This window comes from Narcine bancroftii, chromosome 4 (assembly GCF_036971445.1).
Source record: "Narcine bancroftii isolate sNarBan1 chromosome 4, sNarBan1.hap1, whole genome shotgun sequence".
In the NCBI taxonomy this organism is placed as follows: domain Eukaryota; kingdom Metazoa; phylum Chordata; class Chondrichthyes; order Torpediniformes; family Narcinidae; genus Narcine; species Narcine bancroftii.
Genome location: NC_091472.1, coordinates 287220753 through 287240617, shown reverse-complemented (window position 1 = coordinate 287240617; position 19865 = coordinate 287220753). Strand labels below are relative to the sequence as shown.

The following is a 19865-nucleotide window of genomic DNA, read 5'->3' as shown; positions in this document are numbered from 1 at the left end:
AGAGACATCCCCAGACCCCAAGGCATGTATTTGTCCCTACTGCCCTCTCAAGAGTGTAATGATTACAAGGGATCAGAAATGCCAACCCTGGCATGTAACCCGGATTTCTCTATCTAATAAATTAACTGGTGGTTGGTCTCATTTTCATGAGACCAAAAGGGGGACTGTTGGAATCTAGGGGTTAAAACAGTATAAAATAAATGATTAATTAATAAGTGTATATTTACTGCATGGTTCAGGGAAAAAGGATTGTGATTAAGTGGCAATCACAGCAGGGAGCAAAAGTTGGCTGAGCAAAATTGTCTCTCCAAAATACAGGGAGAGGAAATGCATAAAACAATTTAGGAGGAATGCTCAAACGAAATGAGGTGGTGAGTAGCACAGGAGACACAGGCCAGATCAGAACAAAGAATGGCCTGTAAGAAACAAAGGGAATGGAAAACAAGTCTAGGAGGAAGATTAAGGCAGGAGGAGGTGTTAAAGAGAACAGCAGAAATTGGCAGGACAAGAACAGAATGGTGATTATAGATATCTGGGGATGAATTAATTTCTGATCAACACAATGGGATAGTTTGGCCAGGAGGATTAACATGGGAGTGCTACACCCCAGATATCTGTAAAACAGGAGATGACTTGTGATAACGCTTATGCAAAAAGATCTAGCAAAGGAAGACAACTTTTGTTCTGTATGATAATGAAATCTAGCAAAGGAAGCCAACTTTTGTTCTGTATGATAAGGTTGACCTATATAAACTGAACCAACTGGACCATAGGGGTCAGTCTCGGGGAGTAGCTCACTGGCAGGTGACCTATGAACTAACAGACTGACCCAGAGCTCTGTTAAGTTTTATTCTTGTGCTGTGTAATAAATTGACTGTTGAACCGAATACCTTCTCCTATCACTTCATTCAAAGAACGCGCTGGACTCAGACTACACATAGACTAAATTAAGAGTAAGTTAAAGCCAGAGTCCGACACATATCATAAAACATGTTTTCCAAAACATTCCCTTTCCCTTTGTTCTTTTGGTAATGTAAACTATGGCTCCTTGTAACTCACTGATCAGAAGAATTGATCTCCAATTTATCAAAACTTAATTATTATCACTACTTTAAAATCTCACTGCCATCTGTCATATCGGGCAAGATAGAAATACCTTTATTTTATTGAATAATGAAATCAACATTGCATTATGTTCTAAAAACAAAAGAATCTGCAGATGCAGGATGAGTGTAATACACAAACATGTTGGATAAACTCAGCAGATTATGCAGCATCCATAGGAAGGTAAAGGTAACCCACAGCCCCTTTTCCATTGGCATCCCAGTTAATTGGCCCTTTGTGCCATTTCCACTGGCCACCCCTAACTGGGACACTAATTGCTTTTCCAGTGAACACAACTCATCCTCCGGGTTTGGAGTGTTCTACTTTCAATGAAATCTGGTGACTTTCTGCTGTCTCTTTTCCACTGGTTTTATCAGCACGCCAGCATTTTCAAATGCCAGGGATACGAGTAGGCGTAGAGACGGTTAATGAAATGATGTAATTTGATGCCAGCAGTTGGACAGTGTTCCATTTCCACTAGACCCTGACCCAGTAAATTCCCAGTTAATTCCTGAGACTGGGTGCCAGTGGAAAAGGGGCTAAAATTTCAGGCCTGGGCTTGCACATAAAAGGATTAAAGTAAATTGATCAAGCTAAAGTGTTTAGCGGGCACACAAGACACAGTTCTTCATCCCCGTGAGAAAAAGTAACTTATGATGCGAAATGATTAAAGATCTACACTTCAGAAAACTGCTAATAAAGCATTTGCAATTATTTTGGAACTAATTAGTTCAATTTAAGATTTCATTTGTTATACAATGACATTTTTTCAATTAAAGTCATCATTATGTGAGTTCATTAAGAGGTTGTTACAGGCTGTGAAGCCAACATTTCCAGTAAAGATTACATTGCGTATATTCATACATCTGAAGCGGATACAGAATACATACCACAGTGCGTAGAGCTCTCATCGCTCATGTCACCACAGTCATTATCTCCATCACAAAGGTAAGTGCGGGGAATACAGATGTTTGTCGTTTCACATTTTGCATAGCCAGGCTGACAGGTCCGATGAGCTACAGATACATAATGGTAGGAAATCAATGAATGAATGGTATTTTTAAAGCATTGTAACACATGCACGAGTCTTTGGGACAAAATAATTTGCAGGAAATTTTGAACACCAAGTGCTATAAATTTCACCTGAAAAACTTGCATCAAAAAAACATTTTGTGTTTGGTTCATTCAGCAGATTTAATAGAAAGCATCAAACAAACAAGAGCTGATGGCAAATTTTGTGAAAACTTGCCCTAACCATTGATTGAAAAACTGGAAACCTTCTGTTTACATATATACATTATTGTTTACAGTGATCCATTGATTACCCTAATAGTCTACAAAGATCTTACCATATTGGAAGAAATAAATGTAAGGGTGCAATATGGCATGGTCATGTCATGGTTTAATGAATCCCATCTACATCTCTTGACATACGAGGCCGGTTGATGGAAACATGCAACAGGGTGTCAAAAGTGCACCCGGAACAGAAAAGAAAATGTCGCGAAAGGAAGTAGCCTGGAATGACTTGCAACACACATCACAATGACATCTCACAATTATTGATTTGAAATACTGAACTGTTCCAAATTGTTAGGAATAAATATTTCCAATAACTTAACCTGGGACAAGGGCATCAGTCAATGATCAAGGAAGCAGACCTTTACTTTCTTTGAAGACCAAGGAAATTCAGAATAACCCCTTGGCCCTCAACAGCTTCAATACATGCACCAATGCAAGCATACTTGTTGGATGTATCTGTGTTGTTTAGGAGTTGCTTTGAAAAACCACAGAAGGAACTGAATACAATTCAAACATAACCAAAACCTTCCTCTCTTTGGACTCCACCTGCACATCTCCTGTTGCTTCAAAAAGGCTGCCAACCTATGAAAAGACCCATCACACTCTTTTCCCTCCTACAATCATGTAGAGGGCTTGAGAATGTTAAAACTCATTTAAAGGCAGTTTTTTTGTCTGCAGCTGAGAGACTCCTGAGTAAACCCTAAAATAATGATCACACGCTGTCCTTGGTGCTAACGGACCTTCCTTTTCACTGTAACCTTGTACTCTGAAAATTGTGCTCTGTACACAGCTGTACGAATGTTAGAGATAATTTGTTGATCTGTTCGCAGAAGAACCTTTCTCACTGTACTATGTATTTTTGAAAAATAAACAAACTTTGGATTCATCACATTCTATCAAAAATTCAATGTTGTTTAATTGAAATATCAGATAACCTGATTGTTGAACAATAAATTCATGCTGTCCTGTTATGTTAATTAAATGTTCCAAAATTAAATAGGGCACAAAATTGATCTTGAATTGTTATAGAGATCTAACTGTTGATGAAGGCCAATACAAATAACATTTCACTGTGTTTACTTTCGTTAATAAGTGGTCATTTAAACGTTACACAATAAATCCTTACTTCAGCATCCTGAGGAAAGTTGAGATCATTTATTAATTCTCAAACTAAATTGAAGTGAAGCTGAAGGGGCTGCATTATACTTACGGCAGTTTCTCTCATCCGAAGTCCCATTATCATGGCAGTCGTTCACCCCATTGCAGACAGAGCTGATGTGGATACATCTTCCATTAGTACAGGAGAATTCCGAACCGGGATCACAGGTACGGAATAAGCAGCCGGCCTCGTCACTATTATCCCCACAGTCATTATAATGGTCACAGTGATAGCTATATGGTGTACACCTGCCATTATTACAAGTGAAAGCAGTTGCTGGGCAGGTATGGAAAGCTGATTTGAAAAGACAGAAAATCAAAAGTAACCACAACATGAAGAAAGTTTTGTATTGTGTGACAACTTATTACAGAGTGTGAAAAAGAAATGATGGTGTATTATTTTCTAGATAACCAATTGCAATCAAATATATCTCAACGTATTTTTTTTTACTTTAAAAAACATTTACTCTATTTTTTCTCAAGTTACGAATCCCTCCTCTTCCATCTTCTGAACATGCTCTTGCACAACAGCGACTGTACTGACAAAATGAACGAATCTGTGCTTCAGGTACTGTTGATTGAATAAGGAACTTTGGCCAGGGCATTCCGGGAAGTCCTGGCTATTCTTCAGGCTACTATGAGATTGCTTACATCCACCTGCAGAGACTGATGGGCTATTGGATTGACGTGACTCGCTCACAACACAGCTTTTTTGATCAGTGCATGACTCTATTAGTACTGGATTGAAGCATAAATTTAGAATATATCTTCATCTTTAAGGGAAGTTTGAATTTACAATCTGTGACTTAAGTGGACTTCATGGGAAAAAAAATCTACCATCAATATACATTTACAGTTAATTATTTTTAATTTAAAATAAAATCAAATAATTCATACGCTTATTTAAACAAGACACTATTTATTAGAGCCTTGCAGAACAGATTTTTTTTTCTTGTGGACTGCATGCAGATTATTCTTTCTTTGCAATTCTTTTTTTTTTAATTGATCCCTAGTAGGCAGAGTAGTGGTGCAACTAGTAGACCTGGTGGCTTGCAATGCCAGAGACACAGGTTCAATCCTGATGTCAGGTTATCTGCACGCGTTTCTCCCAGCACCTCTGGGTGCTCCAGCTTCCTCCCACATCTGAAAGATGCGCTGGTTGGTCGATTAATTGGCTGTCGTAAATGCCCCTAATGTGGAGGTGAGTGGTAGAATCTGGGGAAAGGTGATAAGGAAAAATGGCATGAATGTAGGATTTATGTAAATGGGTAGTTGATGGCTGGAACAGACTCCGTGGCCAAAGGGCTTTTAATTCTCAACGACACACTTCACTTTAACTGAAAAGGAAGATAGTCTTTGTAGGATTCCTATCAAAATCAGAATCTTTATGAGGGTAAAACGCCGTATACTAAAGGACAAGCATTTAAAGAGGATGTGTAAGGCAATTTTTTTTTTCATACACACAGGGAGCAGTAGGTACCTGGACTGGGCTGCCTGGGTAGTGGGGGAAGCAGATATGACAGTCGCATTTAAGAGGCTTTTAAATGGGCACGTGAAAATGCAGGGAATGGATACATATGGATTATTGGTAACCTGAAGAGATTTAATTTGATTTAGCATTGTGTTCAGTGCAGACATCCTTGCTGAATGCCCTCTTCCTGAACTATTCTAAAGGGTTTTTTTTAATATTCACCACATTACTTCAAAATAATGAACTATATTATGCAAAGATTATATTATACAACTTCTGAAATGTTGCACAGGGTTCTGGTAGCAAAGTAACTTGAATAAACATTGATCAGTGAAAACGAATGTGCTTCTCCATTTTAATATCTGCCATTCTGAAAACAATACATTTTAAAAGCTGGATTTTAGACCTTTAGCGTGCTTTACTATCGAGAGACAAGCAGCAGAGTACTCTATCTTGACCACACTGAGAATGGTTGAGGGATTAAGTGAAAATACAGAGCAACTGAAAGCTGGCATGGAGCTAATAGGCTGAATGGCCTTCTGTGGCATAAGAAGTACTGGTAATTTATTATAAAAATGCTCAAACTGGGCTAGGTGTTAAAGTAGCCTTTAAATGACAAATAATAGTATCATCTTTAATGAATTAAAACCATGTTATTCACTCACTTTATGACTTCAGCAGAGATATTATTTAGTGGCTATACTTAGTGAGAAGTTTGAGGAGATTTGGCATGTCACCAAAGACTCTTGCAAATTTCTACAGATGTACCATGGAGAGCAATCTGACTGGTTCCATCGCTGTCTGGTATGGAGCTGTCAAAGCACAGGACAGGAAAAGGCTACAGAGAGTTGTTAACCCGGCCAGTGCCATCATGGGCATCAGTCTTCACTCCATTGAGGGCATCTACAAGAGGAGGTGTCTTAAGAAAGCAGCCTCTATCCTCAAGGACCCTCACCAGCAGGCCATGCCCTCTTCACATGGCTCCCATCAGGAAGGAGATACAGGAGTCTGAAAACCCAGCTTCTTCCCCTCTGCCATCAGATTTCTGAATGGACAATGAATCACTGATTCTACCTCACTTTCTCTTTTTTGGACAAATTTATTTATTTTTAACAATGTAATTTATAACAATATTTACACCTGTAATGATGCCACAAAACAACTAATTTAGTGACATAAAAGTAAAATCATAATGCTGGAGAATCTCAGCAAGTCAAACAGTGTATTTTATAGGATACAGATACATAACAAATGTGGTGTGCAGAACCCTTCATCAAAGTATGAGCAAAATGTAGGCAGGCAGCTAAACGAAATGGTGGTGGGGAGGAGCACAGGCAAGAGGTAAATAGGTGGATAGATAAGGGAGGGAGTGGACAACAGCAAATGGGGTGAGGGGGAATAGCTCTGTGATTGGATGTGAAGGGGTGGCGAGCTGGAGGATAGAAGACAGAAGGATAGGAAGTGAGAGAGAACGGGGATTGTTTAGCAGAAGCCAGACAGACAAGTCGATGTTAATGCCATCCAGTTGGAGAGTGCCCAGAAGGGATATTAGGTGTTGCTCCTTCAATTTAGCAGCTACCTTGGCTTGGCAATGAATGAGGATATAGACAAGAATAAAATTCTAGTTCTGATTTTATATGAGTCTCAATTACACTGCTATTACCAGAAACGTAAATCAAATATCAGATTTACCACCGCCAGTGGGCTGATATCGCCTCAAACCGTGCATCTTGGCGCCTCACAGTTTGGCGGGCGGCAACCTCCTTTGAAGAAGACCGCAGAGCCCACCTCACTGACAAAAGGCAAAGGAGGAAAAACCCAACACCCAACCCCAACCAACCAATTTTCCGCTGCAACCGTGTCTGCCTGTCCCACATCGGACTTGTCAGCCACAAACGAGCCTGCAGCTGACGTGGACATTTACCCCCTCCATAAATCTTCGTCCACGAAGCCAAGCCAAAGAGAAGAAGAAATCAAATATCTACCAGTGTCTCCAATAGCTTCAGCACATTGCCTTTCAATGATCATGAAACTCCAACAGATTTTGCCTATAGTCATAAAGAGCTTACCACATACTCTTTCGGTTTCATCACTCTGATCTCCACAATCATCGTCAGTATCACATTTCCACCTCTCTAGGATACAACGACCATTCAAGCAAGTAAAGAAGCCTGTTCCACATGTAGCAGTATCAGTGGGAACACAATCTTTATTATCATTAACCAGGCGCCAATTACCATGGGCAGGACACTGACATTCTGGACCATGGGGTCCTAAAATACAATTAAAATTTACAAGTTAGAAATCTTTGGCACAATCCTTACAACCCATATTCATCTAAACTGCAACTAAATTATTTATTTCTGGTACAGCCGTCCAGGAATCTCTTCTCTCCTCAAAACCATCTTGTATCATTCTGATGGCAAGGAGCTAAAAGTATTAATTGGAACAAACAAACTGGGAAAAAAATAATCATTTTATAATTACAAGGATTCCAAATATTCAATAAAAGAATCAAGGATGACTGGATGTACACACGTGGTTTTTTGGGTTAAATAAAAACCTGAATTGATTTTGGATAATTACACACAAAAGTGCTGGAGGACCTCAGCAGGTCACACAGCGACGGTAAGCAGCAAAGAGAAACAAGTGACGTTTTGGGCACGAACCCTTCGTCAAGGTATGAGCAAAGAGCAGGCAGTCGTCTGAATGAAAAGATAGGGGAAGGAGAGGAGGAGGGGAAAGAAGGGGCAAGGGAAGGAGCAGAAGAGAACAAGTCGTAAGTGGATATTAGTGGGAAGGCAGAAGAGATCAAAAAGCACAAAACCTGCTGCTGATCTCTAGCACTTTTGTGGTTTGCATTACAATCACAGGGGCCTGCAGACGTTCCTGTTTATATAAACCATTTTCCTATCTACTTTGTATGAGTAATCGACCCATTTAGAATATAATTTGATTATCTTTGTTTTATATGTGAACCAATCGCACATTTTTTTAATTGATGAGATAAATATGGATAAAGTATTTGCAGTGAAATCTAGAATAAGTGGCATCAGCTTGAAACTAAAACTAATCCACAATGGTTAGAGTCAGGAAGCAGTGTTCCTCACAGAAGACAATGCAATATTTGAACATTTCTCCTCCGGCGAAATGCTGGGGAATCAAAGGACTGTCCATAAGCCAATTTCTCCATAAATCCAATGCGTTCTTTTCCTATGGTAAAGCATATTGTAATGCTTTACATACACCTGCTATAATTCTTTCATTTCATTGAATATTCACCTCATGGAACATTGAGTACTGTATCTCATTACTAATGAATACCTTAAAATATGACATTATTATTACTAAAAATGTATGAGATAATATGAGCAAAATCAATTTCCATGTCGGGTCATCCATAACATGGGAAGTCCTTGTATGTGCAGTTAAACCAGAAAGGATGCAAACACTGTGATTCAAGTTTAATCCACAAAAATTGTGAGAAACTCAGCCAATCATGCACCATTCTTTATATGGCAAAAATACTTAACCTATGCTTCATCAAGGCATGAGCAGAAAGCAGACAGGCTCATGCCTTGATGAAGGGATCAGGTCTGAAATGTTGGTAAATAATCTTTACCTCGTAAAGAATACTACAAGTCCTACTGAGTTTCCCCTGTACGTAGAATTAAGGTACTGATCTGTCATGAATTATTTACTTGATGGAATAAGTTTAAGGGGCTAAATGGCCTACTCCCATCTTCCCATGATCCTTCTTGAATGGAAGCTTTTCCAAGTGAAGGCTGAAAATGAAATGTAATAATGAATTACTTTGTCGTGTTTTACTCAAATGAATTGGGAATGGTTGTCAGTACCTAAAGTACAGATGTGACTGCATCCTCCATTAAATTGATCACATGGGTTACTGCATTGCTGCTTTTTCTTATCTGACATGACATGGACATCCATTGGACGATCTGGAAGGTTTTGTATCATCACAGTCTGGTCTGACCCATCATACTTATTGACTCGGTAGATGCTTCTTGTGTTCCAGTCCGTCCAGTACAGGTATTCATCATAGATTGTCACTGCAAATGGGTAAATTGCAGTGCTAACAATTACCTCGCGGTCTGTCCCTGTAAGACTACTGCGTTCAATCTTCCGTCTGAAATAAAATTAAATAGAAAATATTTTTTAAATCGCTCTCAGATAAATCACTCACTTTGGAATTCCTGAAAACAGTAAATTCACAGAAGCAACTGAAAATATGTAAACGGGAGAAACAAATCACAGGATTCAATTAACATTTATCTCTGCATTTGTTGCCACTCAATATTATACAGGTACAGCACCCCTTATCCAAAACAATCCAAAATCCAAAACTTTTTTTGTCCGTGGTCCCATAACATTAAACGTAAGAGAGTTCAGAAATCCTGATCAGAGAACAGGACATAGCAGATATAAGTAGTGCATTATAGGGGGTAGATGCATACTGTGTTTGTATAGTAATGTGAATGCATGTATGTTTAAGTCTGAGTGAATGAGTGCATTTTAAAAATGGTGTTCCAAAATCCGAAAAAATCCAAAATCTGAAACACTTCTGGCCCCATGCATTTCAGATAAGGAGTATTTGATCTGTACTTCCAAATAATTTAACCAGAGTCACACATCTGAGGCAATCGCTTATTGTCTTTTATTTATGCAGAAACAATTATATTCTTAATCCTTCCTCTTTCTGTTCATATGTCAACAATTGATAACTCCATCTGTATATAGATGAATCCTGGCACCACCCAGCAATCTACCTGCATTCATTATTTTTCAGATTACAGGATAGCCAAAATTCATAAGATGATTTTAAGTTTACCATAACTCCATCTTAAGGTGAGAAAATGCAAATGTAAAATCCACTCATGGGCCCATTTCAGGACCTGGATATTTCAAACACCCATGCCTCACACACAACGCCACTCAACTGTTTACTCATGTAAGCATATGAAATTTAAAGGCAGAGAAATGTTGGTAGGAAGAATACATGTGGAATAAATGATGCTGCTCTGAAAGGAGTGCAGGTGTATAGGTTCTGGTGGCTTAGTTGTAAGTCAATCCAAGTGGTTCCTCTATGAACTCTATCTACACTTCCTGCTGCCTTGATAAAGCAGCCAGCATATGAAAAGACTCACTCCACTCTGGCCAAATGCTCTTCTCCCTCCTCCCATCAGGAAAGGAGATTCGTAAGTATGAGATCACGCGCCACCAGATTTGAGGAGAGTTTCTTTCCCAACGTTATCAGATTCCTAAACAAATATCACATTAGTAAAATAATGTTGCCTTTTATTGATCTCTCTCTGTTACTCTGCAGTCTGTACTGTTTTTATTGCTGTACTATGCCTGGGCTGATTAGCTGGACTGTTCACAAAACAGATTTTCTCACTGCACCTTGGCACATATGACAATAAACAAACTTGGAGTGGCAGGGTTGGTTGGTTGGGAAAATGGTTAATAGGAGAACCACTCTAATGGTTCTTAGAGCACAGATATGGCATTTGAACTATCTGACTCTTTTCTGTTATTTCTGTGGCATAGAAAAAGTAAGTAGGGTAAAATGCTGAACCTTTACAAATCATTGGTCCAGGCTCAGCTGATGTGTCATGTTCAAATCATCCCTTTATAGTAAAGGCACGTTCCAGAAGGTTCCAGAAGAGGTCTACAAGAGTAATTTCTGGGAGGACGGACAAGAACAGATTAGAGGATTGCGGCTGTCTTCTCTGAAGGACGAGGGGAGAAATATGCAAGGCTACAGAGAATGGACCAGTGGGATGGAATTAATGAGTGGATCTGATGGATGGTCAGTGTGGACACAATTAGCCAATGGCCTCCTCTTGTACTGTAACCATTCTATGTTACTATGAATTCAGAAGCTCTCCTGAAGGCGAGATGGGAAGACTATTAATTATTTCAACGGCAGCTTCATCATTAGGAAGCCAAGATATTGGTGAATATTTTTTAAGAGAAGGATAAGGGAATCTGGTAGGAGAGTGCTGTAGTAAATATTCTTTATTGCTATCGAAAAGAGGGCTTTTTTCTCTGGAGCGTAGAAGATTGAGGGGGGATTTGGTGGAGGTGTTCAAGATTTTAAAAGGGACAGAGAGAGTCATCGTGGATAGGCTTTTTCAATTAAGAGTGGGGGATATTCAAACCAGAGGCCATGGTTTGAGATTGAAGGGGGAAAATTATAAGGGGAACACGAGGGGAAATTTCTTCACGCAAAGGGTGGTTGGGATGTGGAATAAGCTTCCAGCAGAGGTGGTTGAAGCAGGGACGTTATTTACATTTATGGAAAGACTGGATAATTACATGGAGGGGAGAGGATTGGAGGGGTATGGACCAGGTGCTGGTCAGTGGGACTAGGAGGGCGGGGATTTGTTCCGGCATGGACTAGTAGGGCCAAACTGGCCTGTCCTGTGCTGTATATGGTTAGATTATTATCCTAGAATAAAAGCATCATATCAGTTCGTTCAACATTGGCATTCACGCCCATGATTGTACACATAACTGTTGGAAATTAGAAAGTAAAATTCCTTTTGATTTTTATCTGGAGAAACACGCTATCAGTTCTTAAAGCACAGGAATGTCATTTAAACTATATAACTCTTCTCTGTTATTTCTCAAACCATTATTAAATTTGTCCTAGATTGATCATAACAATAGAAGTTGAAAGTTGACATTGATGTTTACACTGCAGATGCAGAGGAGGACAAACAGTTGAATCAGGTGGTTCTAAAACTGCATCTTTAGCTCATGTTTAGACCAGAGATCAAAATTCATTTATGTTTCTATCTGCACAAAAAGAATAAAATAAAAAATGAACAATTATAAATATGTAATAGGCAAAAAGTCCCGATAAACAAAATTCCACATTTGTGCAAATCCTAGTGTACAGAAAAAAGGAAAAAAAAGTAACATACAGAGAAGCATCAGCCCAATAGAGTCTCTGATCTTCATAGTCCATTGTCAGTCCATTTGGCCACACGAGGCTGCTATTAATTACTGCCAAACGAAAGCTTCCTCCAAGTGTGGCTCGTTCTATTTTGGGATTGGTTCCCCAATCAGTCCAAAACATATACCTGCAAGAAGAATATTTCAATTAACATGAATATACCATACCGTGAATACATTGTTCCTTAAAACAAAAGAGGACAATTTCCTGGGCCTGAACCCAGCAACAATGAATTCCCTGGTTGGTTCATTTCCTGAGAAAAGGAGCCTGCTTAAATTGCATAAATTTCTGTACCAACAGGGAGCTATGGTACATTACTGTCTCATACATCCATTGCTCCCTTTGTTTCTGTACACTTGCTATAATTATAATGTTTGGTTCATAATGCCTCTTCATATTCTCCCTTCTAAACTATTTCAAATGATCAAAATATATCAAAATAGTATGATATGAACTGAAAAAATTCAGTTCTAATCTTCAGTCTGACTGAGCTTACCCTTTGCAAGGATCCAGCACAATAGCTCGTGGCCTTTGAACATTCGCAATGATTGTGTGATCACTGCCATTAATACTTATGGAGTTGATTGACTGATTCAAAGAATCACTGTAATAAATCCTCCTGTTAATCCAGTCATAGGCAATTCCATCAGGAGAACTCAAACCTTGGAAGTAATATTAAGAGGCATTATTTACTTGCTTAAAATAGACCGTCACTGATATACAAAAAAGTTAATAGCAAATATTGCTTGTTCAGTGACGAGCATTAACTTGGTTCAAGAACTGAATTCTTCAACCCCATGTTCAAATACCTTATGTAATGCAAACAGTTCTAATAATAAAAGGAAATGGTGAATAGTGAAATAATGGATGCTGAACTAATTTAGTCACATATAGTCCCCTCCTTAATATTTGGGACAACGATATCTTTTCCTTTATTTACCCCTGTAGTCCACACTTTTAAATTGTAATCAAACAATTCACATGTAATTAAAGTGCACATTCCAGATTTTATTCAAGGTTCTTTGTATACATTTTGGTTGACCATGTAGAAATTACCGCACTTTTTATTTCAGGGCACCATAATGTTTGGGACATTGGGCTTCATAGGTGTTTGTTAGTACTCAGGTATGTTTAATTGCTTCATTAGTGCAGGCATAAGAGAGGCTTTTGGTCACTTTGGAGTCTGTAGTTGGCATTTTTCAACAAGAAGATCAGAGATGCACCAATTAATGTCATAGAAGTTATTCTGAGACTGAAATATAAGAATATAACCACATCACCCAAACCTTAAGATTATCAAAATCAACTGTTTGGAACATCATTAAGAGGAAAGAACATACTGGTGAGCTCAATAATTGCAAAGGGACCTGGTTGGCCAAGGAACACCTCCACTGCTGATGAGAAAAGAAATCTGATCATCATTTAGAAAAAAATTCCCAAACGTTTGTCTAACAGATCAGAAACAGTCTTCAGGATGCAGGTGTGGATATGTCCGCAGAAGACTTCAGAGCAGAAATACAGAGGCCACACCACAAGATGCAAACCACTAGTTAGACACAGAAAGGATGGCCAGATTACAATTTGCCAAGAGGTATTTAAAAAGAGCCTGCAGAATTCTGGAAAAAAAAGTCTTGTTGACAGGTGAATCAAGATTAACCTGTATCAAAGTGCAGAGGTGTAAAGGAACTGCTCAAGATCCAAAAAATAACACCTCTGCCATACTCTTTCTTCTTAATGATGTTCCAAACTGTTGATTTTGGTAATTCCAAAGTTTGGGCAAAGTCTCATACTCTTTTATTCTTGTTTTTCAGCCTCATAACGGCTTGTTTGACTTTCATTGGTACAACTCTGGTCCTCATGTAGAAAAATGGCAACTTCAGACTCCAAAGGTGATCAAAAGCTTAGAAGCAAGCCTCACTCTCTTATACCTGCATCAATTAAACACTTAAACATACCTGAGACCTCATAAACACCTGAAAACCTAAATCTCCCCAATATTATGGTGCCCCGAAATGAGAGGACTATGTATAAAATTTGCTGTAATATCTTGAATTCCAGAATGTGCACTTTAATCACGTGTGAATTGTTCAATTACAAATTTAAAACTGTGGAGCACAAGGGCAAATAAAGGAGAAAAAAGTGTCTTTGTCCCAAACATTATGGATCTTTACTAATTCTTGATCAAAGTTTCAAACCATGATATTTCATCAAATTAATTTTAATGTCCAATCTTACTGAAATAGTTGTAGAATCAATCATAGGGGGGGGGGGGGGCAGGATTATTGGTCAGCAGGTATCGACTGCATTCACTGCTAATTTACAAATTCATACCTTTTTTTTACCTGCAGCACGAATTTATGGGATATGGGAGAGATCCAGTCCAGTCATTCATGACATGATGACAGGATCTAATGGGCGGGGGTGGGGGATGGTGGAGGGGAGAGGTAGAAAGAAGCTGCAACCCCAAAATGTTAAAATATCAGTGAATATTCTACTAACTCAAAAAAAAGTGAAAAAATAATTTAAGCCACAGAAACTTCTCAAACAATTTAAATCTTGACAAGAAAAAAATATATATATATTTTTAAAATCCATTAAATATTTTAGAAAAATAATTAGTTTAATATTTAATGAAGTTCACTGCAAATAAATGTTCCCCATCATAAAAACTCATATACTACATCTGGCCTGCAATAGATTACCCACCCCAAGATCCTCGATATAAATTGGAGCTGAGTCACCCTTCCAAATGTGACACACCGGTAACAACCTTCAGTAAAAAATCTGCAGTCAATTACATGGAAAATATTGGTGAGCTTGAAGTTTTGTTGGTACTTCCCAGCATTATCAGAGCTCTCGATAATTTACTTATTATCTTTTCATTCAAGGTATTGCTCATTATCATTGATTTTATTTTCTGTTGTGATTATATTAATTTGTTGAAATGATAGACCAGAAATATAAAATCTACATGTCTGCTAACAAGTTGTATTTTATAAAATTAATGTACAAAAATAGCCTATGTTGCTCCATGATGTGGAAATAAATAACAAAATGATCATTCAAATATAGAAGGAATATTAGAAGAGATAACCAAAAGGAGAAAGCAGAAGTGTGGAAATTAGGAAATATTCAGGGGACAAATCCAGAGTATGAGACAAGCTCTAGGAAGGACACCCATCAATAGCAGGGGAAAGGGAAGCAGAGAATGCCAAATGAAAGGATCAGAGAGTTCAAGAATTTTCAACTGCATTCAACTTTAGTCAGGTACTGTGTATAAAGTGGTTATTGTACTTACCTGTCACCACCTGTACGGGAGAAGCAGAATTTTCATCAAGATTGACATAGCTGATTTTGCTACGTCCTTGTCCAAGGCTTTGTGTGAAATAAATTCTTCTATCACTGCTGTCATAGTCAAGTGCTACTGCAGTCTTCCCTACATTTACCACAGGAAAGGGCATTGCATGTTCAGTGATATCCAGATGAAGACTACGAATGGAGCCTTCTGTGGCATAGATCAAATAATTATTCATGCTGATTGCGCACTGCTTGCCATCAGCATCCAGGCTCCCATGAGCACATCCACATTTTGGAATTTGTAAATCCGGTAATGCAAAACAAAATTGGGCACATTTTCCATTGAACTCCAAACAGGGATTGTTGTTGACTTCTTGGGGTGAGGTTGGTTGAATATTTTTATCAAACACAACCACATCCCTTAACAAGTTTAAATTGTCTCGGATAACAGAAGGCTGATCTGGATTGCCTGGCTCCTTACTTGCACGCAAAACCTTCTTCAAGTTTCTGTCCACCCATATCATGCTGTTTTCAAATATAGTGATTCCAAATGGAGTTGGATAGTGGCTACCATATCGAATTATTTGATGTTCGTCACCATCAGGTGAAAGCCTCGCAATCAAATCAAGGGAGTCATCAATCCAGTAGATGTAGTTATTTGTGTGGTCAACAGTCAGACCTCGTGGCATAACAATACCATCATCCAACAAGATTGTTCTATTGGAGCCATCAAGGAAAGCTCGCTCAATTTTGGGGTGCTGCCCATAGTCAGCCCAGAAGATATATCGGAGTTTTGGATTTACTACAATGTGCCTAGGTTGATCTACTCGGGTTTTGATGAGCACTCTACGAAAGGTAGTGTTCAAGCAGATGATTTCAACGTAAGTTTCAGTTTGGAAAGCATTTGTGAAATACAAGTTGCCTGTAACATGGAGAAAAATAAATATCAAGGATAATCATTTGATTACATAAATAGTTAGTGCTGAATTACAATCTAGGTAGAGAACTGAATCAATCCAGTTGAGTCCAGTTGTGGGCCATGATTTTGGCGCAACATACAAGTCCACATAAAGTGTAAGAACATGAAGTGTTAAACATATTATCATTGATTCACTTTTGTTATTCTGCGTATATGAATATTTATTGTTAACGAATTTTGTAAAATGTATGAAAGATAGAGAATTGTCAATTTTAAAATTGAGGGAGCATGATTAGCATATTGGTTAGCACAATACGGTCACAGCACCAGCATCTGGGACTTGACTTCAAATCCCGTGCTGTCTATAAGAATTTCCAGCTAAATGAAATGCTTGTAATTAAGAGATTATCTCTTGATATTAAAAATAGAATCCTCAAATACTTCCACCAAACAACCATACTGCACTAAATATGAAACGCAAACTATAATGCTTTCTGTTAGTTGTGGTATTATATCTCTCAATTTTAACATTGATTCACATCATCACTGCCTTCACTTTCAGTTTGATTATTGACATTGAAATAATTCAATAGTAAATGACGGTGCAAGTAATCTTATTATAAAATTTACAATTTGGAATAGAAATCCAAGATCTGACATTATTTGCATTTTTAAAATTTTTAATTTAGACATAGAGCACGATAACAGGCCCTTTTGGCCCACAAACCCATTTTGGCCCAATTACAACCAATTGGCCTACCATGCCTGATACATTTTGAATGGTGAAAGGAAACGGGAACATCTGGAGGAAACCCACGCAGACACGGGGAGAACATACAAATTTCTTAGGGCAGGACAGTTGGCGTGGCAGACAGTGCCACGCCGTTGCAGTGCCAGTGATTGGGACCAGTGTTCAAATCCCGTGCTGTTTGTAAGGAATTTATGCGTTCTTCCTGTATCTGTGTAGGTTTTCCCCAGGGACTCCCTTCACCCTTCAATTGAGTTGGGGTAATTGGGTGTAATTGGGCTGCATAGGATCTTGGGCCGAAATGGCTGTATGTCTAAATTTTAAAAAATTCTTATAGACAGCACGGGATTTGAAGTCAAGTCCCAGATGCTGGTGCTGTGACCGTATTGTGCTAACCAATATGCTAATCATGCTCCCTCAATTTTAAAATTGACAATTCTCTATCTTCATCTCCCATTACCTTTGGAAAGCAGCCAAATTATTATAAGGATACCTTCCACCCTGATCGCACTTCACACCTTCCCTTCAGGCCGAAGATACAAGAGATTGAAAACACACACCTCCTAGTTCAGGAACAGTTTCTTTATTGCTGATATTAGACTCCTGAATGGTCCTCCCATTAGTATAAGGTGATGCCTTGCATTGTTGACCTGTACTTTTTCTCTTCAACACTTAATTTATGTGGTGCTGTATGCATTTTATTTTTATTGTAGCTTTTTTACACCCCTTACTATGTGGAGGTTTAATTGCCTGGATAGTACACAAAATGAAGCTTTTCCTTGTCCCAATGACAATAAACAATTCTATTAGCTAAAAATATAAAATATTTACATCAAACGAATTCTGCAATTTGATTGATAAAAGATGAGTAAATACATCTGAATAATAAGACTATTTCTCTTTGAAACATTAAGAGTGATATTATATTTGAGACATTAACTGATTTTTTCAAATTTAAATTTATAACTTGTAGACATACGGCACGGTAATAGGCCCTTTAGGCCTACAAGCTTGTGCTGCCCAATTACACCCAATTGACCTAGAACCACCGGTACATTTTGAGCGGTGCAAGAAAACTGGAGTCCCTAGGGAAGTCAAAATGTTTTTACTATCCCGAATCCTGAGTCTGTGTCCCCTAATTATGGTCTTCCCTATCTCAATTTTATCTATGCCTTTCATAATTTTAGATTTCTATAAGATCCCCTCTCATTCTTTGAAATTCCAATAAGTACTGTCCTAGACAACTCAAATCTCTTCTCATAGGCCAACCTCTTTATCCTTAGAATCAACCTGGTGAACTTCTTCTGCACTGCCTTGAAAGCCAATTCATCTTTCCTCAAGTAAGGAGAGTAGAACTGCATGCAGTATTCCAGATGTAGTCTCACCAGTACCTTGTACAGTTTCAGCATAGCCTCTCTGCTCTTAAATTCAATCCTTCTGGCAATGAAGGCCGCCATTCAATTTGCCTTCTTGATAGCCTGCTGCACCTGCAAACCAGTCTTTTGCAATTCATGCCCAAGCATCCCAAATCCTTCTGCAAATCAGCATATTGCAATTGCTTGCTATTAAAAAAATATTCTGATCTTCCATTCTTCCTTCCAAAGTGGATAACCTCGGATTTGCCAACATTGTACTCCATCTATCGGACCCTTGCCCACTCACTTAACCTATCTAACCCTTTAAACATTATTGACTTCTCTTTCAAAGTGTGTTTTAAACTAATCATTCAATACTGATGCTAAATACATTTTTTTCCTATATAACAGGTAACAAAGTATTGTAATTCAGAAAGATGTAAACTGACCTGCCACCCAATCTACTGCAATTCCCCTAATACCATTTTGACCAATTCCTGAATCTAAAATGGTTTGGAAGGAAGATCCATTAGGTTTGATTCTCCTGATAGCATTCCTTTGAGGTATGGTACTGTAATCACACCAGTAAATAAATCCTTGAGATACATGCACATCCACATGTAGAGCAAAGCGACCTAAAGAAAAACAAAAATATTTTATTTCCTGTTATACTATTCTGTTTTGCCAAAAAAAATCAAACAATGTTCTATATCTAACTAGAAATTGACAAAAAATATTATTTTTGGTCTGAACTGTCACACTCTCTCTCTCCCCCTCACACACACACACACACACACACACACACACACACACACACAGACAGACAGACAGACAGACAGACAGACAGACAGACAGACAGACAGACAGACAGACAGACAGACAGGTATTTAAATCTTATTAATCTAATTCAATTAATTTATTATCATAGTTTCTCTTACAACTGTTAATTTGTAAACGTGCAAATAGCCCACATCTGAAAATTCCCAGAAATTATTGCCATTTTCAGATTTTTCTCATAACTGACATGTGGACATAATCATGTATCAATCTTCCTTATTAGGGCAAAATTTCTTCTCTCCAGTGAACCCACAAATCTCGCTCCTTGCCTACTCTCTGAACCCTTTCTCTCTTAAACCATGCTCCCAGAGACAGTGTCCCACTGGTAAAATGATTACGGTCCGTCTCCTTGTGGAACTGAAAACCAGCACTCTTTCGTTGTCTCTCAAAAATAAGAGGCCCTGCCCTTCAGATTCAAATACACATGAAAACTAACAAAAAAAATAACAAATTTTAAATAAGAAAAAACAGAAAACACTTAAATAATTAAAAATTGTCAAATACAATTAAATTGATGAAATTAAATTAAATAGACATGAACTTACCTTAAATTGGTTCTTCTATCAATTGATCTGATGAGCTTGTGCCAGATAGGTTCATTGGGAGGTTCCCTAGCCTAAGTGTAGGGAGATATTCTGATACTTGAGTTCTATTTATAATCTAATGGCAAAGTACAGATGGGCAAGATTTTCCTC

At 38.2% G+C, this 19865-nt stretch overlaps 1 protein-coding gene across 1 annotated transcript in view; it reads right to left on the bottom strand.

Annotated features, from left to right (window-relative positions):
- lrp2a (low density lipoprotein receptor-related protein 2a) overlaps positions 1–19865 on the bottom strand; it is a 246552-nt gene that overhangs the window by 109806 nt on the left and 116881 nt on the right. The window contains exons 38-45 of the mRNA XM_069936227.1: positions 18783–18968; positions 15313–16233; positions 12511–12676; positions 11983–12141; positions 8890–9179; positions 7102–7305; positions 3614–3856; positions 1995–2120 (exon numbers count right to left, since the gene is read on the bottom strand). Coding sequence (XP_069792328.1) covers positions 1995–2120; positions 3614–3856; positions 7102–7305; positions 8890–9179; positions 11983–12141; positions 12511–12676; positions 15313–16233; positions 18783–18968 — 2295 coding nt within the window. The remainder of the gene's footprint in view (positions 1–1994; positions 2121–3613; positions 3857–7101; positions 7306–8889; positions 9180–11982; positions 12142–12510; positions 12677–15312; positions 16234–18782; positions 18969–19865) is intronic.